Source organism: Anoplolepis gracilipes, chromosome 10 (assembly GCF_047496725.1).
Source record: "Anoplolepis gracilipes chromosome 10, ASM4749672v1, whole genome shotgun sequence".
In the NCBI taxonomy this organism is placed as follows: Eukaryota; Metazoa; Arthropoda; class Insecta; order Hymenoptera; family Formicidae; genus Anoplolepis; species Anoplolepis gracilipes.
The window spans coordinates 1,948,682-1,976,517 of NC_132979.1; the positions used below are offsets into that span (position 1 = coordinate 1,948,682).

Genomic DNA, 27,836 nt, shown 5'->3' on the forward strand with positions numbered 1-27,836 from the left:
ATTCCTTTTCGTTACTCGAAGCAGAATATTTTTGCGAAGATGTACGTACAATTTTTTATAAACACAATTGATGTAAGAAAAAAAAAAAATAATAACATGGCTGTAAACTGCTACGTGAAAGTTCGGAATGTAGCGAGATCTTTAATTTTGCCGAAGAAGAAAAGTTAACGTATGTGTATAACTTGAATTGTTTCATACACTGGATAAAAAACAAATAGTTGATCGCATTTAATAATACAAGTACGTAAGAAGTCGTTAGATTAAACCTGAGACTCTTTTAAAACGCAGAATTTAACAATCAAGGTAAAATATTACATTATTATATATTAAAAATAATAAATTATATAACTATATATTAAAAATTTTAATTGTAGTTTTATTTTCTTTAAAAAAATATTTCTCTTGTTTTTTATATTTTTATATAAGTTTTACTTATTCTCTCTCCTCATATATATTTCTATTATAAACTGTTATACATAATTAATTAAAATTTTTTAATTGTAAGAGTTATTAATGAGAATTAATAACAAGCTTTAGTGAAGTACCGATTTATATGAAATTTTTTATTTTATACACAAACAAAAATTTTATACATAAACAATAATATAACGTTTCTATTTAGTGTTTTATATAGAATATTATAAGAGATAGAAAAGCACATTATTTTTTACATTTGGAGTACTAATTAATAGAACATTATTATACAAACTGTTCTTCTTTTACACATACAATTATCTTAGGAAGATTGATATAAAAAAAATCAAAATAAAATGCTTACATGATATCAAATCATGATGTTTACATGATATAAAATCAGCTTTTTAATGGAAAAAGAACATATTAGTTATGCTAATGTTAAAATGCCTTTTTCAAAATAAACAAATAATAAGCACTAAATTTCAAGATAATTGTATGGAAAATTAGAAAAGAAGAACAGTATATAAAAATAATAAGTCAATATATAAATAATAAATATATTATTATGTATGATAAATTGAACAGCATTTTGTGTCTAATATATATGTAATAACATGACATATATACATTATTTATATGCAATTTCACAGTTTTATGTCCTTTTAATTAAAAAGGCAAATAATATCACTTTGTGAAAAAAGAAACATCCAGAAATAGTATACAATGCTACAATATTACATATTTGCATTATCAAGTATAATATAATTAAGAAATTTAACTGTACATTTCGCATTTTATACACAGGATGTATAAAAAATTTACTTATATATACGTTTTATTAAGTTTTCTTTACGAGAAGATACCTCTTTTTTATTGGGCTTACATAACTCATCCTATATAATATATATATATATTACAATATGCGAAATATGTTTCTGAAACGACAGAGTCTCACAGAAAAACAATGATGAAATAAGTTAGCAACTCTTTTTTTATGAAGCTCATTTAGGATTTTGCTTCATGCCTTCCTCAAATATGGAACTCTCTTTAACAGCAGTCTTATTTGTTTCTTTCAGTCTAAAGGACTTATCTGGTTTGATGTGTCCACCAAGTCTGGCCCTATCGAGTGTTCCTTTAGCATTCTGCTTCACGTAAGCACGTGTCATCTTCAAGGACACTTTCGTGCCGGTTTCTTCCATGACGCCAGATTCTCTGATCTCAGGAAGTGCCTTGAATGTCTTACAATTAGTGGACGAGACGATCTTCAATCTTTTCGCGCCCTGTTTCACCGCCGCTGTTTCTTCGGAAGACACATGCATCTTCGCCGAATTATTCGTTAATTTCTTACTCGTGCTCAAACGCGGCTCGAGATTGTCACCGATCATGGATTTTACGTTATTAGATTTACTCGACTGATAGTGATCTATCGTTTTTAGGAAGGTTTTCGCTTCTACTTTGGATTTGACAGCGCAAATTATCCCGCTGTTCTCCACATTGTTAGAGCAGTTCTTCAAAGCTCGACGAGCAAGTGTTTGCCGAGGTTTCTTGCTGCTCTTGATTCTCTTTACCGCTGCATAAAGAGAGGCACTGCGGCGTAGGATGCACTTCTTCACCAAATTACTCTCGTTCTTAATCGCGTTTTTCGCTCCTGTCACCGCGTCGCTCAGTTTTGTCTCCAATTCTTTCAGGATACAAGTATTTTGCGCGACATCCTCATTATCCTGTAAATAAAGGGTACATATGTGTATAGATTGTATTTGAGAGAGATGCGCTTTATACATAAAATATCCTTCACGTACGATTGATGTATTAGGACTAGGATAATAACATGAAAAATAAATGTGAGAGAGAGATTGATTTCGCATTATCAATTGTTTAATTATGCAAATAATGACTTACCCCCACGGCGATTGCCATGCATAACGAGAGCGAACGGAATATGGCATATACATACACTTTTAAAATGACGAAGCGCATATATCTACATGTACGATATATAAAAACTTTAGAGGAAATTATAAAATAAGCAAAAGTAGCAAAAAAATTGCCCACAATGCAACTAAAAGTACTTTCGATAATAAAAATATGTATCTCATCATAAGAGACTCTTATACATATATTCCTGTGAAATTAATGTTCAGCAAGTGAGAACATTTATTGACGTAACACATGCTAGAGAGTGCTATACCTTTTTCATTTAAAAATTTATGTAACATTATTATCCACATTTATTTCATTGGCATTTAATACTTGCAAGCAGTAATTTTAGATGTAGTATTAATTTTTTTATGTGTATTATATATTACATTATTACATTTTATTGTACGCATATTTTATTTGCCATGGTTTTTGCTTGCGAACATAATACACAATTCATGCCAAGTTATTTCACATTCACGAGGATATTCTTTGGTCAGGATTTCCAGGAATCAAATAAAAGTAAGATAAATAAATGGTCGCTAAAAAACTGTAACATTTATTAACATAATTGGATATGTAAGCTCGTCTGTCTAATACATTATGAAGTTTTTATACATGGATGTATACATAATATGAATCAGAATCTTGAATTTCGGAATGATTTTCAAAAGCTTGTTGAGATCAAGGTTTAATATATTTGATTTTTTGAATATTTTACTTATTTGATAAAATATTAAGATTATATATCTATTCTTTCATTTATGTAATCAACATAAATAATTTTATATATATTATATATTAATAATATATATATATAAATTTGTAAATGTTTATATTACTATTTGTAATATAAATATATTATGCCGAGAAATAACATTTATAATAATTTGTAGTTAATAAAGTATATTTTGTGTATATAATTTTTTCTATATATATATATATATGTTGTTAAAATAATTAACATGGTTAAATTTTGATCAACAAGCCGCCATATCCCAACAATTCCATCATCCAGAGATATAATGGTTCAACCACTTATATCTCTACGTTGTGCCCTTCGCTAAAGAAATAGATATAATTAATTACATACATGTGTGTGTATGTGGTGTATATAGTATTAACACATTGTTTGATGCATATCAACTCACACAGATTCATCTTTCTTCGTTTTATCACTGTATAAATTAAATGACGTGATTATAAATGCACTTGTGTATATTATCGGCGTGAAAAATGTAGTGCATAAAAATTTATTATTTACCAACAAGTGTTAATGTCGAATATGATTATTAAAGCATTAAAGCGTGTATGATTGATGAGCATTTTGCCGAATTAGTCACAATGTAAAATAAATCACCAGTGCAAAATAATATTTATCCATCTCACCTGTATTTCTCTGGGCTATTAATTTAATTTTGATCATAATTTAAAGAAATTAATTTATGCGACGTATTGTGTTTATAAATATTAACTAAATTAGTATCAATACCGTGAAAATAGGATATTTCATTAGCATAATTCGGAATATTAAAATATATATATATAAATATTAAGTTTTCATCATTTTGTTCCACAAAATTAATAGAGACAATACAAGATTAATGTGTAAATTTATTTAAAAAAGGGACATTATTGCCTTGTCCATATAAATTAAAGTTGTGGAAGACTCATTGAGAAGAATCTTATATAAAAATAAGATCTTTACAATATATATTTTTCTCATATAAATAACATAATAAATATCTGTAATATTATTGTCCGAAAATGTACTTCAATTATATAAAATATTATATAATTATATAAAATACTGATTGTATAAAATACTAAATCGTTTTTGTATAAATCTCAGTACAGATTTCAATACAATTCAAAATATTCACATAAAAATTCGCGATTTATCAAGGTATACAAAATCTCTCTCCCACTTTCTTAATTATGCACAAATAAATTTACGTTCAATCAGGCACTAATGTGTTATAGTGTAAATGCTAAACAGCATACCAAGTTAGTCGCTGAACAGAATAAGTGATTATGATACTATACATTGCTTTATATCAGCACTGCAAACATCACTCCCGCTATTTACATCAAGATTTACCTTACGCATTGATCTGTTGGGCGGTGAGGACAGAGTATTCAGGTATGTTAATTTCAAATGAGATTTTATTCCTCTTAATGAACGATATTGGCTGTTTGGCAATCGGCTATTGGGATTGCTTCCAGTAAGATCCAGAATAGATGGACCTAATGCTGCTCCAACCTGCGTGTATTAACGTTTTAGCAATATATTTGTTGTTATGCAAAGATGATTGAATAAGATGAAAATAAGATAGATAAATTTACCGCTTCGAACACTGCTGGAGTATATTTCGGAGGAACAAACATGTGATTCATAGTTTTGTTTACCCCATCGCGAACTCTAGCTGGTATTGTGTTCACTAAACGACCAGAGTTATAATTGCATTCTAGGGTGTAACTGCGTATTAGGTCAGTCATCTTGTACACCGCTACGCGTCCTGAACCTTCTCTCGACATACCGTCTCGTTTGTCTCTATGCAAGCCACGTGTATTGAATATTTTGATGATGCAAAAGCAACTGCAATTGTCAATTTTATAACGGCAGTAGAGACATATATACTCACATAATGTACATATTTCGTTCTGCAAAATTGCACGATGTAAAATGAAAGTGTGGATTGTTGATGGACATCAATTTAGGTAACAGCATACACGTAATAGTATCCTCCGGATCGGCAAAATGATTTCCGTACATGAATACGCCCTTCTTCGAAGCGTGACCATGTAGATCAATGTATAAATACAGTCCAGAATTATCCGAAGACTTGGACACCTCGCCCATACCGACGGCTGTATAAGTTACTTTGTCACTTGTTCTGTCTTCCGCGACGTTATCATTTTTACCATTTTCTTTAGACAATCCTTCCCTTTCATCTGTATACACAACAAGCTAATCAGAAATTAGATATGATGAGACTCCGTTATATAAAGTAAATATCAATACCAATAACTGCATTGTCCAAATTTTCCAATGTCAATAAGCGTTTCTCGTTAGATTCCAGAGTGCATCTATTCTCATTCAACGACATAAATGTTACCTATTAAACAATAATAACGTTGTAACGTTGCAGAGAGTTGATGTAATAGAAAATGTATTATTAACACATTCATTATTGAAATTTTCCACAGAATCTCAATTTAAAATAAATAAAGAAATATTACTTTAAGACAAACTTTTTGCTCATACTTGTTGCAACAATCTTGTAGTTGTGTCGCGTACAGCGTTGGCTATAGAAGCAGTCGAATTTATAATGTTTAATTTGCTGTCTACAATTTCTAAATTTATATCTGACAGATCGTCAATTAATTCACTTGGTACTTGATAAAAATTGTGATAATATCTAAAAAAAAAAAAGTACGTAAAAATTTGGACTGCTTGAAGCATTAAAATAGTTTAATCAGAAATAAGAGTGTTTACCTTATTAAATTTCTTGCAGCATATATCGTTGGATGATCTACTTCGGAAGGATTTAGATAAACCCTATTCAGATTTACTCCCTTAGTGTCCATGCGATAATGACCTTTAGCGACACCGTCTGGATTGAGCATTGGTATTAATTTGAACACGTATAGGCGACGTAAATTTATGGCAATCTGATCCTCGCGATTTAACAAAAAATTGAGAAAACCGTTCAGAACAAAGCTAGATGGTGTTTCACCCGGGTGGACTCTGGCGCTAATAAAAATCACCTAAATGCACATACGTCATTATATGTAGAGAGGTATATTTCTTTCTGAAAATATAAGAATGCATTTTTTTACACTTAATAAATATAGTATCAATAGTGTACCTTTTTGTCCCGAAATTTATAAGGCCTCTCCTCATTCCTTTCAGGAAACATATTAATCAGTCTATCTTCTCTCTCCATTGATATGTTATGATAGGAGCTTATTGTTAATACATCTAGTCTACGACCCTCCAAAGATTTTATTGCACATTCTCTGCGATAATAGATATCATCTGTACACATTACACTCCTTTTACCCATTCTTGCATCAATCCTTTTCAAATAATTTTGCAAATCTGTATACGAGAATGGATAGGTAAAAGCAAAGTAAGTAATAGCTTTTGAATTTTCTGGAGTGTAATAGAGGAAGGATAAAGTAAAGTCATTTCCTCTCTGATCAAGCTGCAAGGTTATAAATAGTATTGCTATATATATATATATATATAACTGTGCGCTAAATAATTATTACATGTATGATCTTGCTACATTCTTAGACATGCGCATTTCTATAAATTATATATGTAGTGCAATTACAGTATATGTAGGTCTTTCACGAATCCGCTCCCAATGTAAATGTCCCGGTACAATTTTAAAGACTGGACACATTCCCTGACTAAACATCTTGACCTGCTTGTTCAAGTTGACTATGTTGAACCTGACCGAGACACTTGGATGATTAGATCTGACGCCGAAATGAAACCAAGTTCTATTGCTGTTTTGAAATTGCGTGCCATGGCAATCGTGCTTTGTCCACAGATTAAATTCATAATCGGATATCTCCTTAGAATTCGAGTTATTGGTCAATTTGCTTTCAATTTCGTAAACATCTAAAAATAGTAAAAGTTTTTTGTATCATTACATAAGAAGTACACCTGCGGTGTCATACATCTTATAATAATATATGCGCGGTTAGATTTGCATGTAGTAAAAGTGATCAATTAAAAGATCAATCTCTATTCAATTAGTCGTTTACAAGGAAAAAAAACAAATGTTTGATAATTGTTACACTTGTTTGATTCATACATTAATGCGCACATACACATATATAGCACAAAATCAATCTAGATCGACGAAACGTCAGATTATGTGTGCAGGTAATCTCTCATTACCTTTATTAGAAGTCTCTGGTATTCTCACTTGTTCCACTTTAGCCAGATTGGCCGAATCAAAATTGTTGAAGAACACGAAGCCACCGCAAGTAATGTTTTCGCTCGTGCTCGCCATGATAATGTGATCCTCACGTCAGTCGCAAGCTCGGCACGCGAGGCAGATGACAATCCATTCACACGTGTCAGCTGGTGCCTCTCGCGACTCGAACCTAAGGATTATAGCTCCTCTCCTTCGTCCTCTCAGCTGTTTGCTCGACACAGGCAGGGACACTCACTCTGACGTTTTACGTTACGACATCGCTCTCGTTCCCGTAAGTCCAAATCTCTGGCTGCTCTCGCGGACGCGATCATATGATCTCTATTTACGCTACATAAGATAACCCGATTCATAGACTCTCAGAGCGGTAGTAAACAGCAAACGCGCGATGCCCATGTCATCTTTGGGCGATGCTGGAACGAGTACGGTTGAACGCTCGCGAGGAATCATACGTAGGGAAAACGTACGGTGACGCGCTTGCATCGCTTATCGATCGTGTTATTTTCGTGTCAATAGATCATCAATTCGATTAAAACTGGAGGAATTTATAGGCGTTAAAAAAAAATAAATCATATATATATGTAACAAAAGTTTTTACATGTCAAAATATTTTATATATATATATATATATATATGTATATAATTGATCTTTTGCACAAGGATATTAAATCACATAAGTATACTACTAATTTTTTTTTTTTTTTTTTAATTTAATTTTTTCTTTTATATCTCATTTTAAAGAATTTTTTGTAAATGTCAAAAATATTTAATTTTCGCAAGATCCTCTCTCTCTCTCTCCCCCCCCCTCTCTCTCTCTTTTTCGCGAATAACGATACATCGAATATGTGTTCTAGGTTCAAAACAGAGTATCGATATCTGCAATATCGCAGATTGCAGCGCAGCAACAGCGACAAATGAAAGCGTGACGTGATCCGTAGCGCGCGTCGTTCTGCCACACGTCGCGAGGACGAGATAATGCGGTCGCCTGGGAAAATCTCGGATCATTCGTAGAAGAGGAAAAAAAAGTAACGCCGACACACCGAACTGCAGCCTTTCATACGTATCAACGCCGGACCGAGAAATGGAAGCAGATTATCAGCCGACGCCACTGAGCCCGTCGCGGACGCTGACAGGTGAGCTGGTAGTCGCGATTGTTGACGTTATTTGTGTCAAACGAACGATACTTGTCTACGACACAAATTATTTCATTTACATAAAATCGTACGTGTTATTATCATTTCTTTCTGTAATCGATGCGTTGCATCGTTTGTAACCTTTTGTAATTTTGAGAGTCGTTAAATTGTCCAACACTTTTAGCAAACAAAAAGCTTTAGCAAACTCTGGGCGAGTGGCCGAGTTCCTTGTTAAATGTAGTAAGATTGCTCGGTCGATTTTTCAAGACATTCTTTGCATAAATACTTAAAAGTGCTATTGAGTTGCTTATTTATTTTTTTTTTTTATTACTCTTTATTTATTATTGAATGATTTACCTTGTTGATGTATATTTATCTTGTAATAGGGATAAGCAATGACTGTGAAGATCCTTACCCTAGCCTGTCAGATTATCACGATTATGAGCCGAATTTGGAATTTGATGATACAGAATTGCAAACTACTTCAAACAATGGTGAGACATCTAATCTGTGTTTTAAGATGTATATGAATTTTATTTTTAATATTTTATACTATAGTTTCTTTCACTTCCAATTTTCTTATAATTGTATAAGAAATGAATTTGTGTGATACAGTTATTGTTGCCTTAATTTTTGACATAAAGTATACTTTGTTGTTACAGCTGCACGCCTTCTCGAAGACAAATTAGATTTGGTGAACAGCCCTGCTGGTACTGGAGGGATAGATTATTTGGAAAGCCCAGTAAGCGACGGGACGATTGAGGAAAACTTTGAGGAAGCTTTGGTAGATGCTCCCGTTATCGAATCTGGTGTGTGACCTTTTACCTTCTGTTAATAGCCACTAAATGTCATGGCATTCTCAGGGCATAGCAGGTGAATTATGTGTAGAACATTGTACAGCTTGTTTTATATTGCATGGTGTAAGAAAGGATGACAGAAGAAAAGTAACAATTATGCTTTCTTAATCCATTTTGCATAATGACATAATGTACAAGCAGGATAGTGGTATATTGTTTGTGGAATATGCATTTCTTTTATGAGACAAAATTATTCCTAAGGGGCTCGAATTATTTTGGCTCGATGGTGTTTTTAGTTGAAACAAGTTTATTATGAGTATGCCTAAAACTTATGTTTATTTTGAAACTTTATATTAACGAAATCTCTGTTAATGGACAGCGGAAGATCTAGCTGCTTTGGATGGAGAGCTCGCCGACGAGGAGGATTATTTCGACATATCCAAACATGGTATTGTAGAAGTAGTTGGGGATGACAGTGCAGGTCGCAAAATAATTGTTGTGTCAGCCTGCAAATTGCCCCCCATAGGAAAGGAGGTCTTCAATCATGCTAAATTTCTTAGGTGAGGGTCCGCGATGATATGCATGCGTTATAAAACGACACGCGAGACATTTATCCGATTTGCAAATAATGATTTATAATTACCTTTAAATATTATTTATAAGAATCTTTATGTCATTTTGCAATATTGTTAACAGATTGCTTATAAAATCACTATTCACATTCTTCCAATTTTAATAATTCTTCTTTTTTATAATTATTAATAATTTTATTATAATAATATTTTATTATTTTTTATTCTATTATTAATTTATTAATTATTATTATTAACTTATTATCAATTATTATCAGTATTAATAATTGTATTACTATAATAAAATTATTTAAATTTATTACTACAACAAATTTTATCAGAATGGATATTGTTGTTGCAGGTATCTTACGCATACTTTAGACACATTTGTGGAACAAGATTATAGTCTCGTTTACTTTCATTATGGCCTTACCTCTAAAAATAAGCCATCTTTATCTTGGCTGTGGCAAGCATACAAAGCGTTTGACAGAAAATATAAAAAAAATCTTAAAGCCCTCTACCTAGTACATCCTACAAACTTTATTAGATTTGTATGGCAAATATTTAAACCCGCTATTAGGTATGTGATTTTTTTCTTTTCTATAAACGCTTCTTCAAATAATTATAACCATGTATTAATAGACGAATTGTATTTTTGCAGTGTCAAATTTGGACGGAAAATGATGTATGTTAATTATCTGGAGGATTTGGCGCACTATATTAAGTTGGATCAACTAATTATACCGCCCCAAGTGATAGAGTATGTAATTTAATTTATTATGTTGCAAAACAGTATGTTAGAGTTTTTGATAGAATTTATATTGATTCGCGAATTGCACAATTCAATTTACACGTGGGATGATTCTTTCAGACATAATAATCAACTGCTGATAAAAAATAAGAAATATTTGCCGGCAAGTCCGCCACAAAGCGCAGTGGTTACACCGGTTGGCACAACTCAGTTCGGTGCTAGTTTACAGTTTATAAAAGAAAATAATAACGGTGATCCGATACCACCTATTCTAAGGCAGTGTGTGGAATTTCTCGATACACCAGATGGTACGGTATCTCAATAGAAAACCGTCCTATTCTCTGGAGAGTGAAACAATAATTGTTTGATCGTCATTTTAGCATTGGAAACGGAAGGGATATTCAGAAGATCGGCCAACGTGGCGGTGATTAAAGAACTTCAAAATCGTTGCAATCAAGGTTTACCCGTCGATTTCCAAGGAGACCCGCATATTGCCGCGGTACTCCTTAAGACTTTTCTTCGTGAACTAGACGAACCTCTTATGACGTATGAACTGTATGATGAGATCACACAATTTCAAAGTAAGGATGATGTTTTCCTTATCTTTTTTTTTTTTCAAAATTATTATTTAACGAGATAAAACATCTTTTGAATTTGTATTGTAGCATTATCAAAAGACGAACGTCCACGTAAAATTAAGATATTAATATTGGAAAAATTACCCGAGGACAACTACCAAGTTCTTAAATATATCGTCCAATTCTTATCGAGGGTACGTAGTTAATATTCACAATCGTGATTGCCTATAAAAGCGAGATAAAAACTTTTCGATCTATATCTTTTTTTCTTTTATAATAAAGGTAATGGATCGATGTGATTTAAACAAGATGACTTCTAGCAATCTGGCGGTTGTATTTGGACCGAATCTAGTTAGAGCACCACCAGCATGTGGAATGTCCCTCACTGCAATAGGATTCATCAATCAATTCGTAGATTTTTTATTTACTTATCAAGATAAGATTTTCATTATTTAAAAGCGTCGAGGGCCTAATTGTAATACATTTGATTGTTCACATTATCACGCGTACAACGTCCACACTTTCGTTTTACTGAAATATTTTTATATCTGACGTGAGATATAAGAGAATACATACAAAACTTAATGTTCGTTTACACGCAATTTTGCACAAGATTTTTTAATATGATTAGGTACAATAATGTTTTCAAACGAACGTTCGAATGGATGTAGTTGTGCGATGTTGAAATGCCAGCCAACTTGTGTATATCTAGAGAAAAATTACGACCAAATACCAAAGATACATGAAAACGTCACGCAGTATAATAAGATTATCTAGAAATATAGCGTTTAGTCTTATTTAACAAAGCATAGAAAATAATATATTTAAAGATGGAAAAAAAAATATTCAGTTGGATGAAATCATAAGATCATGAACCGTGATTTATTCCGATTATTATTCTTTTTTTTAATAGTCGGGTTAAATTAAATTTTTAAATAATAAATTAAACTTTACAATAAATTAACTTTATGTTAAGATAAATTAATTATTTCTTCATTCTATTATATTTTCCAAACTTTAAGTTGTTTTTATTTTAATGTTATTTTTATTTTGAAAATTAAATCGATTTTGTTGTGTTCTAATAAGAGTATGTACATATTTGCATAGTAATTAGCTTCTGTTATTTATTTTCATTGCAAAGTTTCATGAAAAAAAATGTTCTAATTTTTCTAAAAATGTTTTGGTACATTTTATATTTAAAATAGAGAAGAAACATTAGTAATGAACCTTTTTAATACTTGGCATTTTCTTCGCATTTCTCGCATTATGTACATATTGGAAAAATTGATTATTTAATCACATAAAATAAATTGTGGTCTAACAAATGTAGTATATATGATATTGTATTTAACTCAAGAGAGACGAGATATATCTGTAATACAAGAAGATTTATATATGTAATATAGAAAGACATTGTGTTAACTCTAAACAATATAAATGAGCATTCATTTGCTTTATATAAGTAACAGAACACTTTGATAGTATTAATTATATTTTCTGTTTTAATCGTTCATCTCATTTTTGGTGTGACATTCTTTATACAATAATTATAATAATAATTAAAGTAGAATACTTTACATATTGTTTAGAGTTAATATAATATTAAAAAGCAAGTGTGAACACGATAAAAAGTGATTACAATGGCTGTCATGGTAACTCAGTCATCGTGTATAAATTCTAGTGATTTTACGATATTCTTTTTCGAATTATGATCTCGAGAAAAGAAAATAATTCACCTGATCTGATAGTGTCAAACTTTTAGTCAAGACGTTTTTACAATAAAATACAATAAATTACAAAAAATCATAAAAGAAACGAGAGAAAAAGAGAGTGAAAAAGAGAAAAAAAACTTGGCATATAATGAATGTCATGTATAGTTTAATGTTTTTTTAATTAATTTTGTCCATCATTTAGATGTAAAGATAAGACTTAGTAATTTTCGCGGAGCAAACCGCAAATTTGTATATCCCTTTAAATAGTCCTGCCATTATGGGTAACTGGGATAAAGTATAGGCTGACAGAGCCTAAAATCTCTGCTCTCTATCATTGAAAAGACTAACCCAGACCTGTATAGAACTGATGTGACTCTCGATTACATTCCTCGTTGTTATCAATAAAAGAGCATGTAATAAAGTATGTTAATTTGTAGATCTTTAGTTTCACTTTTTATATACAATATTCACGAGCAAAATCCAAATTGTACTTTTTAGAGACATGATAGGATTGTGGTATAATGTTATAAATGAAACATTTTTTTCCATAATATTATTACAACTTATCATTTTATGTTCATAAAATAACTTACAGTAACAATAATTTAAACTTTACACTCAACAACTCTATTATATTGCTAATTTATATAATTTTAGATGAATAAACGTATTGCAATGTTACTTGATAAACAATTCAAATTAATATATTGTACAACAAAATTATCGACATTTAATATGTATGTACATTAAACCTTAAAATATTATTTTAGATAAAAGCTGAAAAGCGTCTTTTCTCAGTTTTCTTCGAAAATCCTCGATTTACAATATGCGTCATCTAAAGTCTTTGTCGAGAAATAAGCTAATTTTTAACCAACTGGCAATTCGTGGATATATATACAGATATTTCTCGCAAATATATATATATATATGTTGGCATACATACACATTCACACATACATAACGTATACGCAAGCATACAAAAGAATGAAACATTCGTAATGTGACAAATTATTATCACAGAGAATTTACTTTTGGAGATACTAATCTGTCACGACTTTTTCAAATGCTTCGTTCCGTATATATAACTCGTGGATTATTTAAAATTAGACCTTGAAATTGAATGTAAATCTTTCAAAGATCTACGAAAGGCCGTTACCACCACCACCACCACCACTGCTGCAGCAAGAACTTCTACTCGGTTGTGTTTGTTCATTTTCGTCCTCAACCATTACAACATTGCGGCGTGTGCTATTGGTCCTCGTGAGAGTAGATTTTTGCTCGGCCTCGTCTGCACGTTCCATCATACGTCGTGTCAGATCTAAGAACATCTCTTCAATGTTCTGATTTAACTTGGCTGATGTATGGAAATGCATGGCTCCCACTTGTTTGGCGTACCTGAATGAAAGAAATTCATCATTGTCACATTCTGTATTCATTCATTATTCCTAAAGAAAAAAGGAAACTGTCGCACTTACTCTTCTGCTTCGTCTATGGCAACATTTCTATCTTTCTCCAAGTCCACTTTATTACCTGCTATCACTAAGCAAATTTCGCTACCTAACATCTTCTTGAGTTCCTTCACCCAGTTTTTCACCTAACAATAACATAAATGGAAAGTATTTATAATATTATCTTAATACAAAAATATTTTTGCATATAATATTAGATAAAATGATAGAATATTTTATATGATAAATATTTGAAGCAGACAAAGCTTTGATTTGATAATGTGATTAAAAATATCTACAGAAATATTCATTGTTCTCTTATCAGATTATTCTATATTTGGATCATATTCCATGATTATGATTGAATTGCAAATCATACTTTTTGAAAAGTGTCTTCGTCTGTAATGTCATAAACAAGAATGGCACCATTGGACATTCTGTAATAAATTGGTCCTAATGCATGAAACTTTTCTTGTCCTGCTGTGTCCCATATCGCCAGGTTCACTCTTTTCCCATTGATATTCAATTTCTTATTCAAAAACGATGCCTGAAATGTACAAGACGAATAAACTGTCAATATATATATTTAAAATAATACATTTACAATTGTTTAGTTAATAAAAGCTTAATATCTGAGTATAAGAAAGCTTTTCATAATACAAGCTTAGGATGCAAATTAGATTTTAATCTTTATACATATCTATATGGCTTCTTCTTTTTCTACATATTTATATAATATATATCTAAAGAAAATTTGGGTTTTTTGTTGAAAGAAATTTTACAATTTGTTTTAATTTGTATTAAAAAAAAACAAAAAAATAGACATACATAAACATATAGAACCGAATCTAAAAAATAATTACGTTATATATAAATTAGTAATCGAGATAAAAAAATGAGCAGAAAAAGAGATCCGAGAAATATATCAGATATAACACACACAAACAAACACAAATACGCGATTTACCTGTAGCGTAGTGATATGTTTGTCATTGAACTTGTCCTCGACGTATCGAAGAGCCACCGAGGTCTTGCCGACACATCCCTCGCCAAGTAAAACCACTTTAAAGTTGTATCCGGTGCCGACGACCGGACTGGCCATAATCCCCGGGAAAGGACTGAGCTTGGTTTTAAACGAGAGGATATAAACGCGGAGCGTGATTATATTATAATTTGCGACGTATACGAGATGTCCGAATAGGTAACGAGATAGCCAGTACAAAGCCGGGTTCGCTTGTTATATTTCGCTACTTATTTTATGCACGCGAACGGTGGGCCGTCGTCTACGAGGTACGATGCCCGATTTGCGATCCCACACGGCAGAACGACGTTGCGGCGACGACGACGATGACTACTGTACTTCAGTCTCCGTTGCGTTAACGTTGAGGAATCAGCTGTTCTGCTCCGTGCCATTACGCGCTACAATCGCCGCATTTTTCGTAGCCTTCGTAATCTGAGGCTCTCTCTCTCTCTCTCTCTTTCTCTTCGTCTTATTCACACACCTACATATACATACACACATACAGAACAGGCGTGTACGAGAAACGATGCAGCAATCTTATTTTTTTTTTTTTTTTTTTTTTTTATCAAAAAAAGGGAGAGCATGAAAAGTATTGTCGTCCATCTTCAAAATTTCTAATTTGATAAATAATTGGAACTGACCGAATTATATATACATAGTCTTAATTTTCTCTGTCTTCATTCATAATCTAATAGCACATGCGCAGAAGGAAGATTTTGTTGCGCGCGCAATTGTATCCACGCGTGTTTATGATCTGACTTTTAGCGAGTTTTCTCTCCGTCTCTTTCTTTCACTAATCATTTTCATTCCATGCACGATCAGTCGACAAATGTAAAAGGCAGTAAATAAATACATGAATGAGGATCTGAACTGCAAAAAAGGAATAATAATAATAAAAAAAGAATTTTAAGAGAATTTTTCTTTTTGCAAAGAAAAACCTTATATCCTTGTTTTTCCTCTCTTTCAATTTTTATGTAAAAAAAAACAGTTTCTTACAAATTTTAATACAAAAATGGATTAGTAGAAGTCATTAGGTATTGTTCGCCTAGTTGACGAAACTCGAAGGCGCAGCGATTACGTTCAAGCAAAAGATCAACTTCATTGTAAAAGACAGCCTGCAAATGTAAGGTGCTTTTGACCTTCGCGATGGCGTTGACCTTGGTAAAGAGCGCCTGCGCCTTCGACAGAGCCTTTATTCCGCTTAAGATCACCTCCTTCCGCGCCTGGGAAGAATTCTCCGGCGCCGAAGCTATCAAACACTTGCCATACAACATGAACGCCTTGCCTTGATTGTAACAGCCACCATGACCCAGGATTGTGGGGATAGCGTCCTCCACCAAGTTCAAGGCCAATGTGGGCAAGCCCATCAATAACTGGAATAATTACAAACGACAACGAATTCGACTCAATTCAATTAATTCAACTTAATTTCTAATAGAGAAAACTCACTTGTATATTAGCGAGATGCATCTTGACGAGTGCTTTGTAGAACGACAGATGGTTTCGTGTGGCTAATTCCAAGGCGGAACAAAGACGCATTATGCAATTAGTGGCGACCGCTGATCCGTTGCCTGGCGAGGACGAAGCGCACATAATCTGGCTGGACAAAAGTGTCGCGCGTATTACATACAACGGAGTCACATCTGCAGCCTTCATGATATCATTAATGTACTCGAGTCCTTTTGGAAAATCGCCTTTCGCCAAGCAAACTTCCGCCAACCTGGAAATTATTAGATTAAAATATACAGATATAAAAGTATAAAAATGTGCATTTACAAAATGAATTCTCTTTTTATACTTGAGTTTACATTCCAATTTATCTAAACTGGAAATACTTTTGGCCGTTGCCTCCGCCTCGCTCCACTTTTCTCGCCTCATTAATTGCGCAAACATATGTAACTGTTCGCTCAGCATCCACATCTAAAATACAATGAAAAAGAAACCTTTCCTTTTTATTCGCACAAAATTCAGAAATTACGCTTCATCTCTCAACGTTTTTGTTAAAAAAAAATCATTCCTTTCTATGTAACTTTCTGCGATATATCTTGTCTATCAAAGAACGTACTTTGTTGCAAGGACTGTTGGGAAATCTCTTCTTGGCGTGACTTAACACAATATCCGCGATAATATACTCGCCCAATTCGATTAACATATTTGCGACAGTGACAATCGCTTGGCATGTGGACGGCCCGTTAAACATGTGCTGCTTTTGGAGACCCGTGTTGTGGAGGAGCAGCAACTGGGCGCAAAGAGACGCCATTTCCATTTTACCATAGTACGCCCATAATGCGGATTTTTCTGCAAATGTAATGGACATCAAGTCGGACATCGAATGCTGACAATTTAACATGTCCGACTTCATCAATATCTGTAATAAATTTATTATAAATATATAAATCTACATGCATATTGGAAATATGAATTATTCTCGACTAATTACACACATCGAATACTAATGAAGGATTCTTGGCCTCCAGGGCATAATTATGCGCGTGCGAAATGAGGCTTAGGCCTGTCGTGTGTGTAATTCCAAGCAAACTTGCTTTGCCAACTGAACGTTCTATGAGAGGTCCTCTAAACAATAGAAAGATGTATATATTATAAAAGTAAAAAATAGGTCTTGTAAATAAAAAAATCTATCTGTAATATTAAACTCTTGAATTAACATCTTTTTTTTTAACAATTTATTAATAACAGATGCTCAAAAAAATATTATATAATATTTGTATGATAAAAAGTGAGATATTTTTCATTTTTAACTTACTTATTTTCTTCACTGGTCAAGTAAGACATCCAAGAATGCGCGAGCTGCAAGCACACATTGTCTCCAGCTTCCTGAGCTAATTTGATAGCTTCCTTTAAAGCGTACTGCGCTATTTCCCTTTCCAAGAAAGCCGCGAGTAATTACTTGATTGTGAAACAAATATAATACTATATGTAAAATAAATGATAGAGAAACTATATTTCTTTTGTTAGTTAAGAAATAAAGTTAGACTCTTGAAAATATAAATAAATTAATTTATTACTTGTGGCTAAATTGGGCGTGTAAAACGGCTAGATTGAGCGCCGCGTATCGAAATGTACGAGATCGATCTTCGGGTGTGGATCGGTTCTCTAAAGGTGCTAGTCTATCAAAACAATGATACAGACTGTCCACCGCTCCGCAAAAGTCACTCACACGAATACAGTTTAAGTAACTCAAATAATGCTAAAACAAAAGGACAATTTTAATTTAATTATTATAATTAATTTCGTTTATATTGATTTCGTAAATATCACATTCACACTCACCGCATCCGCATTATAAGGAGTAGACTTTAAAAGATCTTGAACAAGAGCCTGCAGCTCTACCGGTGGCAGAGCTTTATGCTCATCAGTCTGCAATGCATGCGCTTGCTGTGCTACGAGCAATTCCGCCTGTCTTCCACCCCAAATGGTTTTTACTCTATTGTAAAAAGCATCATTATTTATTCACAAAATAACTGGTACATCTTGCATAATTCAATGTATATTAAAATGTAGTATATATAACTTTCTTAACACTTACTTATGCGGACCTTCTTCTTGCTTAATTACAGAGATGTCAGAGTTTTCTGGATTACTGACTTTTCTTTCAATATATTTTTTTAGATCGTTATAGAGAGTGACTACTTGATCAAAGGCCAATTTCTCGAAGAAAATAAGCATCCTACGAACGTACAGTCCAAGAACGGAATTCTTGTTCAATGCTGATGTAGAGAGCGCATGATCCTTAGGTTCCATTAGTCGGCGAAGACCGTCAAATAGATCTAGTAGCCCATCCACTCCTTTCGCATATAGAATATCCATCTCTACTTCCAGCTGGTCTGCGAATCGATGTAAAGCATATTCTGGTTCGTACAACATGTCCAACAGAGCAGTCAATTCCATATCTGCTGACTAAAAATAGATAATAATATATATGAAATAAAGAATTCTCTTTTTTTTCTTTTTACATTTGTAAAATAAAATAATTACCTGAATTAGTTTCAACGACGCTAAACAAAAATCGCGTCTCTCCATGATTGCTAGAAAATATTATGAAATTAGTTTTATCAACATATTTATTAAAATATCATATAGTTTAATTATGATAAGAATACGAAGGCGTGAAATATACCTTTTGTAGCTTCATTACAGTAAACTTTAATTAAAATAACAGTTGCTACTTTGTACGATGTTAGGTTCTCCTTTTGAATCTTCTTCACGTTGCCATCGACAGTCACGAAATCTTTAGACATTCTGTTAAATATGTCATTCACCGTATGCAGACGACTATCGTTTATCGACATCCTCTCCTTTTTATAAAATTTATCACAAATTGTTTTATTTCATGTATACAATAATAAAATCGCGTGTCGTGTAACCTAACCTCTTGGAGCCTACATCTTGTTTTGTTGTTGTTCGAAACTTCAGCGATCACTGTGCCACCTGTCATAATTCATTTAGGTGCATACGTCATTGCACCTAAAGCCCGTATCAGGCTACGCGATTGAAATTTGACCAATCAGGGCGAAGGAAGTTTTAGATCCTTTTATTGTGATTAATCAAATGTCAATCTTTAATCTTCGATGCGTAGTCTGATATCAGCTTAATGATATGCATCATTGCAGGAGTGGTGAGGAGGGTGAACCGACTCGCTACACCTGCATGTAGAGCAATTAGCGAAGAGATTTAGGCAGAAGTTCATACAGATTGGTATTCTGTAATTTTGTGTAGTTGCGTTCTCTTCTATGGTTTATATCTGTTTTCCAAATAAAATAAAGAGACAGAAAATTTTTAATTTTAAGGAAAAAAAAAATGAAGGTTTCGACAAGTGATGTTAAATGGTATGTTTTAACTAATATCTTGTCAAAGACTTTGATAACAACGTTTATTCCACGTTTATGGTATGTAAAACAAAATTTTGGAAAGTTAAAATTATTCATTTATTTTTATTACGATTAAAATTGCAATAAACATGTCATTGTTGTAGATAGATTATTATAGGAACCACCAAATGAACCATAAAATGAAGAGATAGTGAAGAGAAGATAAGAAAAGAGAATCCCATTAAGTCATATAATATAAAATAATGGAAATTCAAACGTTTATATTCTTCGATCTAGAAACAACTGGTCTGATTCAAGAAAAAATTATGCCAAGAATCACAGAAATCGCTTTAGTTGCTGTTACAAGAGCCTCGATATGCAATAGCAACAAAGCATCTCTGCCACGAGTATTGCATAAGCTAATACTTCCGATTAATCCTCAAAAAATCATACCACCAAATGTAGAATATATGACAAGTAAGTTGCTTTATTATCCTAAATTGATACATAGATTAATAAAATTGAAGAAAATTTAACTTGGAAATTCCATAATATAGTAATTCTATAATATAGATAAATATAAGTGGATAAATATACAGTAAATCTTATAAATTTTTGTAGAATTATTTAATGAAGACATGTTGCAACTGCAGCCTTTTGAGTGTGAAGTTTATGAGTTAATAATATGTTTTCTACAACGTCTTACACCACCAATTTGTTTTGTGGCGCATAACGGCAATAGATTCGATTATCCGATATTTTTGCAGGAACTCGAGCGCATAAATAAGGTATAATTGATTTTTAAGGTAACTAGCTGGTTATTTCTTTATTCAATAACAATCAATTTTTTTCCCATTGAAGATTTTCGACGATAAAATCCTCTGCATTGATACGTGGAAGATGTTTCAAGATTTCTTTAAGAAAAAAGACTCGGAATCAAAGATGGTCCAAGATTTGTTGGACGATGAATACAATGACTCGCTCTCAACGTTGAATATGGATGTAGAACAAGAGGCTAAAATTGACCCCACTTTGCAAGCGACGTCTTTCTTTGATGGATATATTAAAGTTATAAGCAACAAATATGATAAAAATACACAGTATAATGATGACATCGAATATAATGTCGAATCGGTAGATTCGCCGAATGATTTTAGGCAAAAAGCTATCGAGAAAACGCCAGAAAGTCAAATAATGAGGCAGCATAAGAACGTTCTTGTAGAACGACCGTCAAAAAAAAGTATTTCAAGGAGGAGATTAGATTTTGGGTGCGAGAGACCAGTCAGTCTGAAACTCTGCGCCATTTACGAATATATGTTTGGTTCAAATTTCTCTCACGAGCATTCGGCCGAGGCCGACTGTCTTGCCATGATACGCTGCGTCACCAATATTATCGATTTCTTCCTTGAGTGGTCAGACAATCATGCAACTCCATTGGTCCACTGTAAAAGAGTATAGTATAATGTTATTAGTTGATATTGTAGACAAAAATGATACACAAACGAGTAAAAGATGATAACAAAACAATATAAAGGGAATACATGTGATTGTTGTAAATTAAGATGAAAGACTAGTGTGTGAAATTGGAAGTAATGTTTGCCAAAAATTTTATCTCTATACATTAGATTGTTAATTATACAATAGATTGTTGCAAAAGAGTATTCACAAGTTGGAATATTAATCTAAATGAGACTATTTGTGATAAAATATGATTCAGAGGAAGAAGTCCTTTTTATAAATTAATATTACATATATATAATTTTATAATTTAACCATAAAATGTGAAATTAATTACAATCTAATAATGATAGATAACTGCACTTAGTGCTGATTTGGAGAGCAGCTTATGCATTAAAAGTATCGTTTTATCTTCGTTACTTATTGAAAATTAAGTAAAGACAGAGCATGCTTATGCTAAAGTTGCTCCCCAATCACAGTCATTATAGCATTTCTCAACAATGCATGCTGAATTACTATTTATATTTCTTTTGTTGCTTACTTATTTATAGTATATGTAAATTTTAATTCTGTGATACTTTTAGAAATATTGGAAAAAGGCTTTTACATCTTTGAAAGAATTGTGTGGGTTTTTTCTTTTTTATTATAGACGAGAGAAAAGTTTGAAATGAATATTGTTTATACTTCCAAAATCTGAAAACAAAGTACAATCAGATACAGCATAAAATTGCTTCTAGTTCGATGTTTTAGAAAATATTAAGAAGATGAATTTTTTCTTTATAGACAATAATGTTGGATTCTCTATTCTTACTTCTTCAAATATGGAAAAATGAAAGAAAAGAATAAAAATGAGACTATTTTATAAAAATGCAGTTGTTATAAAGAAATTGATTTATATTAAACTTGTTTTATATGTTTATGTATTAATTGTTTTTTAATTAATTATACGGTTTATTAAGTAAAAAGTACTAAAATTTTATAAACGTAATAAAAGTAATAAAATTTTTTAAAAATATTTTAATTAATGATGACACCATTAATCTTTTTATCAGTTATATTAAAAAATCAATTTCTTTGAATACCTAACTTTGTTTTTATTCGTGATAGATAAATTTATGATTTTATTTTTATGAAATAAGCTTACAAAAAATGTTAATAAAGATATTTTTATACTCTAAGATTGAATAAATTAGCGACTAAGATGATATTTTTATATATTGTATATATTTTAATATCCCATTTCTTTAAAGAAACGCAAATTAAAATGTGAAACAGTTATATTCAAATTAGTCAAAGGAATATATTTGGACGAATTTTTACGGATTCAAAGAATTGTTCGTTATCGCTATGTGTGTTTGTGTGATTTAATCAGAAAAATAATCATCTTAAACGAAAAAAATAAGTTGAAAATAAAAGACTTCTGATATCATTAATAACGGATTATTCTATATATAAAAAAATAATACTAACTTATGTACAACTCACGACCATAATAATTTTAATAATGTTTTAAGAAAAAAAAAAGAAAAGAACGATTTGAAATATATTGTATATGTCACACTTACCAGGCTCGGGTTCTGATTCTGATGATTGATCAATTGAAGATATCAATGCATTCAATTCACTTGTATTTACTGCAATATAAAAAATTTAACAACCTATAATATTACTACAAGATTTGTATTTTCGTAAATAAACAGTAAAAACAACTCTCTAATTGCCAGATTCTGTATGATTAGGGATGTGTGGCTTTACATTATATTCATATTTTGTGAAAAAAAGAAATATACTTACAAATGACTTTTGCTATTGCATATTTATCATCTGCAATAGTTTTCTCGATTTTATTTATAATGCGATCTATGCTTCCAAACATACATTTCATTGTACTAGATTTAATTTGCTCCAACAAATTGAGATCTTTGTCCCAAAAGTATCTTATCCTACCTTGGCGAAAAGCTTCGCGAAGCTTTTGTATCATCTATAAATGTATCGTTATTTTAAATCTAGTTTAATTAAGAAAAAATTTTGAATTTTAACAATACATTACCGTAAAGAACAAAGAAGTGTCTGATTTGTTCGAATTCAGAAAAATGTCCAATTCGTTTAAACACAATGTTTCGATATAATAGCTCGCGATGTTCCACTTTTGCGTATCTCTCAATTTCTGAAATGAATGCAATTAATAATCATATAAATTAATCTGAAATATTAATTGTGCAAATGTACAAAAAAATAATATTTTAAATAATTTAATTTAAAATCTAAAATTTATGGTACTTCTCTTCTATTTAAATTTTGAAGCTATATAGAATGATATAGAATTATTAATAAAGTATTGTAATATATAGAATTAATAGAAATAAAATTTTAACAAAATTATTAATATGCAAATAGACCAATTAAATTATTATTTGAAGAGAAATAATAATTTAAGTTTATATATATCATGATTTCAATATACATATATACATGTGCGTATTAAAGAAATTATATATTATGTATTATAATAAGAAAAAATTATTACTATATATTAAAAATAGATCTTTATTTATGACGTATCGTGTTATACCTTCAAAAGACGAATTATGGGCTTGGCACGTCCGTGTCTATCAAGTATATCTTTTTCAATTTCGTAAAAACATAATCGCCAGTAACGATATAGTTCATCATTAAATTGGGTTCTACTGTTGTTTAAAGGTTTAGGGACTGCGGACCAATATCTAGAACCTCGAAGGTACTGCAAAACGTGCAATTTAGGAAATGTTAGCCTGGTTCCAGAACTTAATCGGAGTTTTATCTTTTCGTTTATTTTGGTTTTTTTTCATTAAACTTCAGTTAAAGTAAGTTGTTGAACTGGGCTTTAATGCGCGTAATATGTTACATAATTTATTAATTAGTGCAAATTATTTGTCACTTTTCTCTATTAAATTTTATTTAAAATAAAGTTGCAAATTTGAGTATTTAAAAAAAAATTTGAAAAATGTACTAGATGAAAAAAGTATATCAAAAGTCATTCATAGGGGCTTTATTACTTTAAATAATAAACTTTGCAAAACTATAATTTTATTATTATCTTTGTCTGCTATATATCTGCGACAAATCTTTTGTACTAATATATATATATATATATATATATATATATATATATATATATATATATATTATAATATTTTAATTTTATTGGTTACGTCTTTTAAAATGGACATTTCTGAGCATCTTGGTGGTGGATTACAAGTTGAAAAAGTTAATACGGGAACCACATCAATATCAATTAACTTTCCAGAAACTTCAAATTGAATTTTTAGCGTAAATGCTGGTCCTGTTTTTATTCTTGTTATCTGGAAACAAAGAGAGAAAATGTAATTTTTCTTTAATTTTGATATCCTAACATGATACGCTACACACTTTACATTACGATATATGTATTGCGTTATTTAATATTTTACTTACTGGAACACCATTCAATAATATAATTCGATCACTTTTACTGGTTTCTTTAGCCACTCTACTTAAAATTCCTTCCATCCAAGCACGAAATTTATCTTGATTTAGATACGATTCATTATCAATAAAAGAATTTAATTCTCTGAACAGAAAAAAAATCACAATTTTCCTTTTTTTTCTAAATCATAAGAAAATATAGAAAATACTTCAGTGCAATTTACTTTTGTGCCTCCTTAGTTAAGTTTAATGTATTGTATGACATATTTCTCTCTCTCCAAGGCGTACGTATCTCAATGAAACCTGGGCAATCTGAGATAAACTGTGTAATGATTAATACTTATTATTTTTTATACACATGTGTAAATTATATGTATTTTAGTTTAAGTTTAAAAACCTAATATTTTGTATAATAATATATAATAAAAAAATAAAGTATAATTAATATCACCTATATGGAATCTTATATATAATATATATATATATATATAGGATTACAAAAAATATTATTAGTTTTTCAATTTTTAAAATAAATTTTCTCAAATTTTTTTTGGACAAGATCTTGTATATATTCAAAATATAAGTGATAGAATGCTGCGCATAAATTGTAAATTTGGAAAAAAGCTTTTTTTATACAAAATTTTGTACAAAGAGGATTCGAGAAAATTTATTTTAAAGATTGAAGAACTAGTAATATTTCCTCAGATTTTCTTAAACTTGTATTATTTTTTAACATTATATATGTCACACATTATCGATTTTAAAAATAATATTACTTCTATATCTCTCTCTTTAAACGGTAAATTGATCACAAAGTTTATGTCATATTCTTCTGGTTCTCCGACTCGGGTTTTTTTATAATAACTACCAGCCCATATGATTCTTTGGAACGTTTTATCAAACAGTGGACTTTGTCGTCGCATAGCTTCTATTAATTGCTCAAAAATCTGCATAAACACATATATATTTAATTACAGATTTTATTACGGACATATTAATAATGCGTGCATTAATAAAATATATTTTTTGATTAAAAAATATTAATTTTTTTACAATACCTTAATCAAATACGGATTATTATGTCTCACTTCATCAAAATTCAAACTTATAAATTGTTTATTTATTTTATTTAATATGTTATCGTTACGTAAAAAACATTCAATATTTGTGGTTTGCATTATTGCATATGTACAATTACTGGAAATCTGAAATTTTAACTTAAAATTATATATACGTAAAAATGATACAAAAACTATCATATTATTGAAATAAAGTATGAGGACTTACCGCATGTACGCACAATTACGTAATTTCTTAAATATAAAAATGTATATGTATATATATTTTAAATAAAAATAAAAAATCAGAAGACAAAAAATGTTTAAAGAGACATTTATATTTTAAATATATTTCAAAAACAATTATATTTCAGAATTTTCAGTTTTCCTTTTATTGCACACTCAGAAAAAAATTAAATTTTCTAGATATTGAAGTATATTATTTGTAATTAATACGATTAAGAACCACATAAATGTCTCAATATAAATGCATGGTATATAATAATTTATGTTACTATTTCTAAACTTTCCTCAACACTTCTGAGAAGCTAATCGCGGTTAAATGAGGATAAATAAGATTCAATGATAACTTATATCCTGCATACGCAATATAAATGTTATTTTTAGACGATGACAGCTTTAATAAAATATGCCTATAAAATGCTGATCAAAAAAATATGTGTATGTTATTAACTTTCATCGATTCCGCACATACATTCTTTTTCTATTTGCTTGGTCAGCATTTTTATAAAGCAGTTTATTATAAGCGGTATATTAATACAGATATTATACAAAAGAATAAAATTTTTATTTCACAAATATATTGATTAAATAATCTGCACATTTAATAACAATAAAATTATATTTAATTTATATTAAAATTTTTAATTTTAAATTAATGAAAAATTGATTTAATTAAGAAGCTATCAGTTTTCTTGTTATAAATTCAAATATTAAATTATAGTGTTGATAACGGACTAAATCCAGATTTAACAGCCAAAAAAAAGAATATTAAATTTCGCTAATAAGAAAAATAATAAGAATATTTATAGATAAGAATATTAAATTTCGTTAATAAGAAAAATTTTCATCTATAAATCATAATCATTTTGTTGTAAATTTCGATAAAGTGTGTTATTGTCAATAACACGATAAATAAATTCTGCACTTGATATTGAATTGTTTTTTATCACATCTATACTTACCAAACAAATGCAAGTAACTTTGGTATAGATCGGTGAATCCCTGACGATATTCGCAAAAGTTGCGATTTGTACGGTACTAGCACAGTAATTAATTTGATTTATTGAAAATTTAAAAACTGATTCTCTTTATTAACAATTAATTTATTTTCCTAATTATTCATTCGTCAAAACTGCAAATATAAATCAAGTTATATTTAACTGCATCGAACTGTAACGCCTACTGTGCTCCCACCGACAATAACCCTGTCTTTATATATGCAGCGAATGAATGAAGGCTCCACAGACTTCTAGAAAGCTCTTGCACACGTCAACCTTCTACTCTTAAGTCCAACGCACAATAAATGCAGAAAAAATATTAAAAATAAGAATATTAAATAATTTATTAAATATTAAATATTATATTAGAAATAGAAAAGAAAGAGGGAGAAGATCTCTTTTTTCTTTCTTTTTTCTAATATTTAATTTAATATTTAATTTCTATTCCTAATGTTTTCTTTATTGTGCGTTGGACCGTATGGACAAGTCGTTATATAACATTGCT

At 30.7% G+C, this 27,836-nt stretch overlaps 6 protein-coding genes across 9 annotated transcripts; 2 read left to right on the plus strand and 4 right to left on the minus strand.

Annotated features, from left to right (window-relative positions):
• Positions 1–80: 80 nt before the first annotated feature.
• On the plus strand, positions 81–13,268 carry Rhogap68f (Rho GTPase activating protein at 68F). Of its 3 annotated transcripts, none has more exons than XM_072901489.1 (11): positions 81–303; positions 8,144–8,422; positions 8,809–8,916; positions 9,085–9,231; positions 9,599–9,779; positions 10,153–10,371; positions 10,453–10,551; positions 10,663–10,850; positions 10,923–11,123; positions 11,208–11,314; positions 11,403–13,268. In XM_072901489.1, the coding sequence occupies exons 2-11, from the start codon at positions 8,371–8,373 to the stop codon at positions 11,574–11,576; spliced, it is 1,476 nt and encodes a 491-aa protein (XP_072757590.1). In that variant the 5' UTR covers positions 81–303; positions 8,144–8,370; the 3' UTR covers positions 11,577–13,268. The 3 variants fall into 3 exon arrangements, with proteins under 3 accessions (XP_072757590.1, XP_072757589.1, XP_072757591.1); XM_072901488.1 differs by lacking the exon at positions 81–303 and adding an exon at positions 7,425–7,563; XM_072901490.1 differs by lacking the exons at positions 81–303; positions 8,144–8,422; positions 8,809–8,916 and having other exon boundaries at positions 9,157–9,295.
• Positions 1,190–7,383, minus strand: LOC140670747 (cytosolic carboxypeptidase-like protein 5). Its single transcript, XM_072901486.1, has 10 exons — positions 7,253–7,383; positions 6,678–6,970; positions 6,207–6,545; positions 5,834–6,105; positions 5,603–5,756; positions 5,360–5,453; positions 4,980–5,289; positions 4,681–4,888; positions 4,436–4,597; positions 1,190–2,138 (listed from the first exon to the last, which is right to left on the minus strand). The coding sequence occupies exons 1-10, from the start codon at positions 7,365–7,367 to the stop codon at positions 1,419–1,421; spliced, it is 2,667 nt and encodes an 888-aa protein (XP_072757587.1). The 5' UTR covers positions 7,368–7,383; the 3' UTR covers positions 1,190–1,418.
• A 117-nt stretch (positions 13,269–13,385) lies between the features above and the next one.
• Positions 13,386–15,687, minus strand: Rab21 (RAS oncogene family member Rab21). Its single transcript, XM_072901496.1, has 4 exons — positions 15,248–15,687; positions 14,660–14,827; positions 14,308–14,426; positions 13,386–14,227 (listed from the first exon to the last, which is right to left on the minus strand). The coding sequence occupies exons 1-4, from the start codon at positions 15,380–15,382 to the stop codon at positions 13,972–13,974; spliced, it is 678 nt and encodes a 225-aa protein (XP_072757597.1). The 5' UTR covers positions 15,383–15,687; the 3' UTR covers positions 13,386–13,971.
• Positions 15,688–16,216: 529 nt separating this feature from the next.
• On the minus strand, positions 16,217–19,899 carry Ida (anaphase promoting complex subunit 5 ida). The gene is made up of 12 exons (XM_072901487.1): positions 19,692–19,899; positions 19,440–19,617; positions 19,298–19,347; positions 18,849–19,219; positions 18,593–18,746; positions 18,328–18,509; positions 18,066–18,182; positions 17,746–17,875; positions 17,367–17,669; positions 17,100–17,221; positions 16,751–17,021; positions 16,217–16,674 (listed from the first exon to the last, which is right to left on the minus strand). Exons 1-12 carry the CDS (start codon positions 19,755–19,757, stop codon positions 16,303–16,305), a joined length of 2,316 nt encoding a protein of 771 aa, XP_072757588.1. The 5' UTR covers positions 19,758–19,899; the 3' UTR covers positions 16,217–16,302.
• A 494-nt stretch (positions 19,900–20,393) lies between these two features.
• On the plus strand, positions 20,394–25,355 carry LOC140670751 (uncharacterized). Its single transcript, XM_072901495.1, has 3 exons — positions 20,394–20,607; positions 20,752–20,918; positions 20,992–25,355. The coding sequence occupies exons 1-3, from the start codon at positions 20,394–20,396 to the stop codon at positions 21,586–21,588; spliced, it is 978 nt and encodes a 325-aa protein (XP_072757596.1). The 3' UTR covers positions 21,589–25,355.
• Cglr1 (cGAS-like receptor 1) lies at positions 21,055–27,536 on the minus strand. Of its 2 annotated transcripts, none has more exons than XM_072901493.1 (11): positions 27,296–27,536; positions 26,091–26,237; positions 25,809–25,979; positions 25,257–25,354; positions 25,042–25,177; positions 24,780–24,929; positions 24,161–24,328; positions 23,639–23,755; positions 23,383–23,569; positions 23,154–23,222; positions 21,055–21,572 (listed from the first exon to the last, which is right to left on the minus strand). In XM_072901493.1, the coding sequence occupies exons 2-11, from the start codon at positions 26,208–26,210 to the stop codon at positions 21,544–21,546; spliced, it is 1,245 nt and encodes a 414-aa protein (XP_072757594.1). In that variant the 5' UTR covers positions 26,211–26,237; positions 27,296–27,536; the 3' UTR covers positions 21,055–21,543. The 2 variants fall into 2 exon arrangements, with proteins under 2 accessions (XP_072757594.1, XP_072757595.1); XM_072901494.1 differs by lacking the exon at positions 21,055–21,572 and adding an exon at positions 22,187–22,281 and having other exon boundaries at positions 27,296–27,415.
• Between the last annotated feature and the right edge of the window lie 300 nt (positions 27,537–27,836).